At 31.8% G+C, this 2500-nt stretch overlaps 1 protein-coding gene across 1 annotated transcript in view; it reads right to left on the reverse strand.

Annotated features, from left to right (window-relative positions):
- The window catches only part of unc13c (unc-13 homolog C (C. elegans)), a gene marked incomplete at both ends in the record, with an annotated part of 302817 nt that overhangs the window by 51369 nt on the left and 248948 nt on the right, over positions 1-2500 (reverse strand). Inside the window, one exon of the mRNA XM_080026903.1 lies at positions 1773-1869. Within this exon, the coding sequence (XP_079883029.1) occupies positions 1773-1869 (97 nt within the window). The remainder of the gene's footprint in view (positions 1-1772; positions 1870-2500) is intronic.

Raw genomic sequence — 2500 nt, forward strand, 5'->3', positions numbered from 1 at the left:
CTCTAAATACTATTTTGAGTACTTTGAGAAATGTATTACTAAGTGAAACAAATGAAAACAAAAACACACTTTGGTTAACTATTGGCTGTATTATTTAAACATGGCAGATCACTCATTAACGAGACCACACATTGATTTTACATAGTTACGTTAATATAGCTATACAATTAACTTTCATTCATATTCTCGTCTTGTGAAAACTGAAAGGTGTTTTTGATTGTGTGAACTTTCCTTTATCCCAAGAGGTAAATTAAATCTCATACGCCATCATTATGAATACTAAAGACTTCTTAAGTGTCCTTGGTTGGTTATATAATAGCTCTAGTTAAGTGTTGAGATAATATCCAGTATACAGTATATACTCACTCAATTTTCAAACACATTTTTATTCATATTCTTGCTGTTTGATGAAGTCTAAGTGAAACATTTTGAATTTATTTTTTATTTTTGACATTTTATGTATTTTTTGTCTATTGTATATGTTGTAATATTATTGTAATAATAGTGAAAAGTGTTTTTGACTGTGCAAAATCTCCTTTATCCCTCCACACTTCTAGTTCAAAAGGTAAATTAAATCTCATACGCCATCATTATGAATACTAAAGCCTTCTTAAGTGTCCCTTGGTTGGTTATATAATAGCTCTAGTTAAGTATTGAGATAATATCCAATGCCATTATATAGTATATACTCACTCAATTTTCAAACACATTTTAAGTCATATTCTTGTTGTTTGATGAAGTTTAAGTGCTTTTTTTATTAAAATGTTATTTTCATAACTTAATTTTTTAGATTATTTTAGACTGTTTTGTCTATTGTATATATTGTAATATTATTGTAATACTAGTGAAAGTGTTGCAACATTTTCTTTATCCCTCCACCCTCTCTTTTAGCTCAAGAGGTAAATTCCATCTCATACGCCATCATTATGAATACTAAAGCCTTCTTAAGTGTCCCTTGGTTGGTTATATATAGCTCTAGTTAAGTATTGAGATACAAACCAATGCCAGTATATACTACATTACATTTTTAAATCTGTACTATGTAAAATAGTTTTATTTGGAAAAAAGTTGTTCTTTTAAAGGTGCAGTATGTAATATGACATCATCAAGAAAGTTCTACAAAGTTCTAGAATGCAACGCTCCCTGGTTAACCCCACCCCTTTCGAATAATAACAGAAGCTACAGTGGCCTTCAAGGACAAGAACAATTCTACATTTTAAACAATGCACCTGATGACATTCCAACTGTGACACTTTCAAGATGGCGGCACTAGGCCTTGGTCCAAAATATGCAGAAATATGGACATATATGAGACCCTTTCTAAGGGAAAAAATAATAATTCAAAACATTTTTTTCAGCTATTATGCACTAAATTAAATGTACTTATGGATATTATAATTACTTTCTACAAAATCTGCTAGGAAATAAAACCCACAATTCTACACACTGCAGGTTTAATATTTTTTTTACTGGCATTTTGTCTACAATAACTGATCAAAACAAAAACAAGCTTTGGTTAACTTTATTTTTTAGGCTTTATTTCTCGTTTGTCTATTGTATATATTGTAATATTATTGCAATAATAGTGAAACGTGTTTTTGACTGTGTGAAATTTCCTTTATCCCTCCACACTCGCTTCCAGTTCAAGAGGTAAATTAAATCTGTGCATACTAAAGCCTTCTTAAGTGTCCCTGGTTGGTTATATTTAGCTCTAGTTAAGTATTGAGATAATAATAATAATAATCCATGCCATTATTACAGTATATACTCACTCCATCTTTCTTGTCTCTCTCCAAAGCTCCGTTGACGAAATCCATGGCAACGTCCTCGTTCTCATCCAACCACTGAATCACAAACGGCTCGAACCATCTACAGACAGAAAGGAAGGGGTTTTATCAATGAAGAGAAATACCACAGTTGAAAAAGAAGATTTTTTTTAAACTTTTTTTTAAGAATTTGTCTTGTTCAATTTGGTTTATTATATTGTATTGTATTGGAATAATTCAAAGGGCCAACATTTTTCATTCATAATTTTTTTCTGATAAGAACTACTTTTTATGAGAGAGAATACAGTTGGAACGTTTGTACTCACACAAAAACACACACACACTCACACACACACACACACACACACACACACACACACATTCAAAGCTTTCTTTTCTGCATGAGTAAACACATAAGTGATTATTCAAGGACATTTTAAAAAAACTGTTTTTGAAAAACAAACATATTTCCATGCCATGCACACAGAAAAAGCAAAAAGCCAAATGTTTGTTATTCATGCTGTCACTCACTCACTCACTCACTCACTCACTCACTCGCTCACTCGCTCACTCACTCACTCGCTCACTCACTCTCTCTTTCTCTCTCACACACACACGCACTCACTGTCAACAAGTCGTTTTGCTTATTCAAATTTCATTTCATTTCATTTAACTTTTATTTATCCTCGAGAGACCAATTGAGGGGTGACTCAAATAAATACGTCTGAAACGTT

Source organism: Ammodytes marinus (genome assembly GCF_949987685.1).
Source record: "Ammodytes marinus genome assembly, chromosome: 1".
NCBI classification, from domain to species: Eukaryota; Metazoa; Chordata; class Actinopteri; order Uranoscopiformes; family Ammodytidae; genus Ammodytes; species Ammodytes marinus.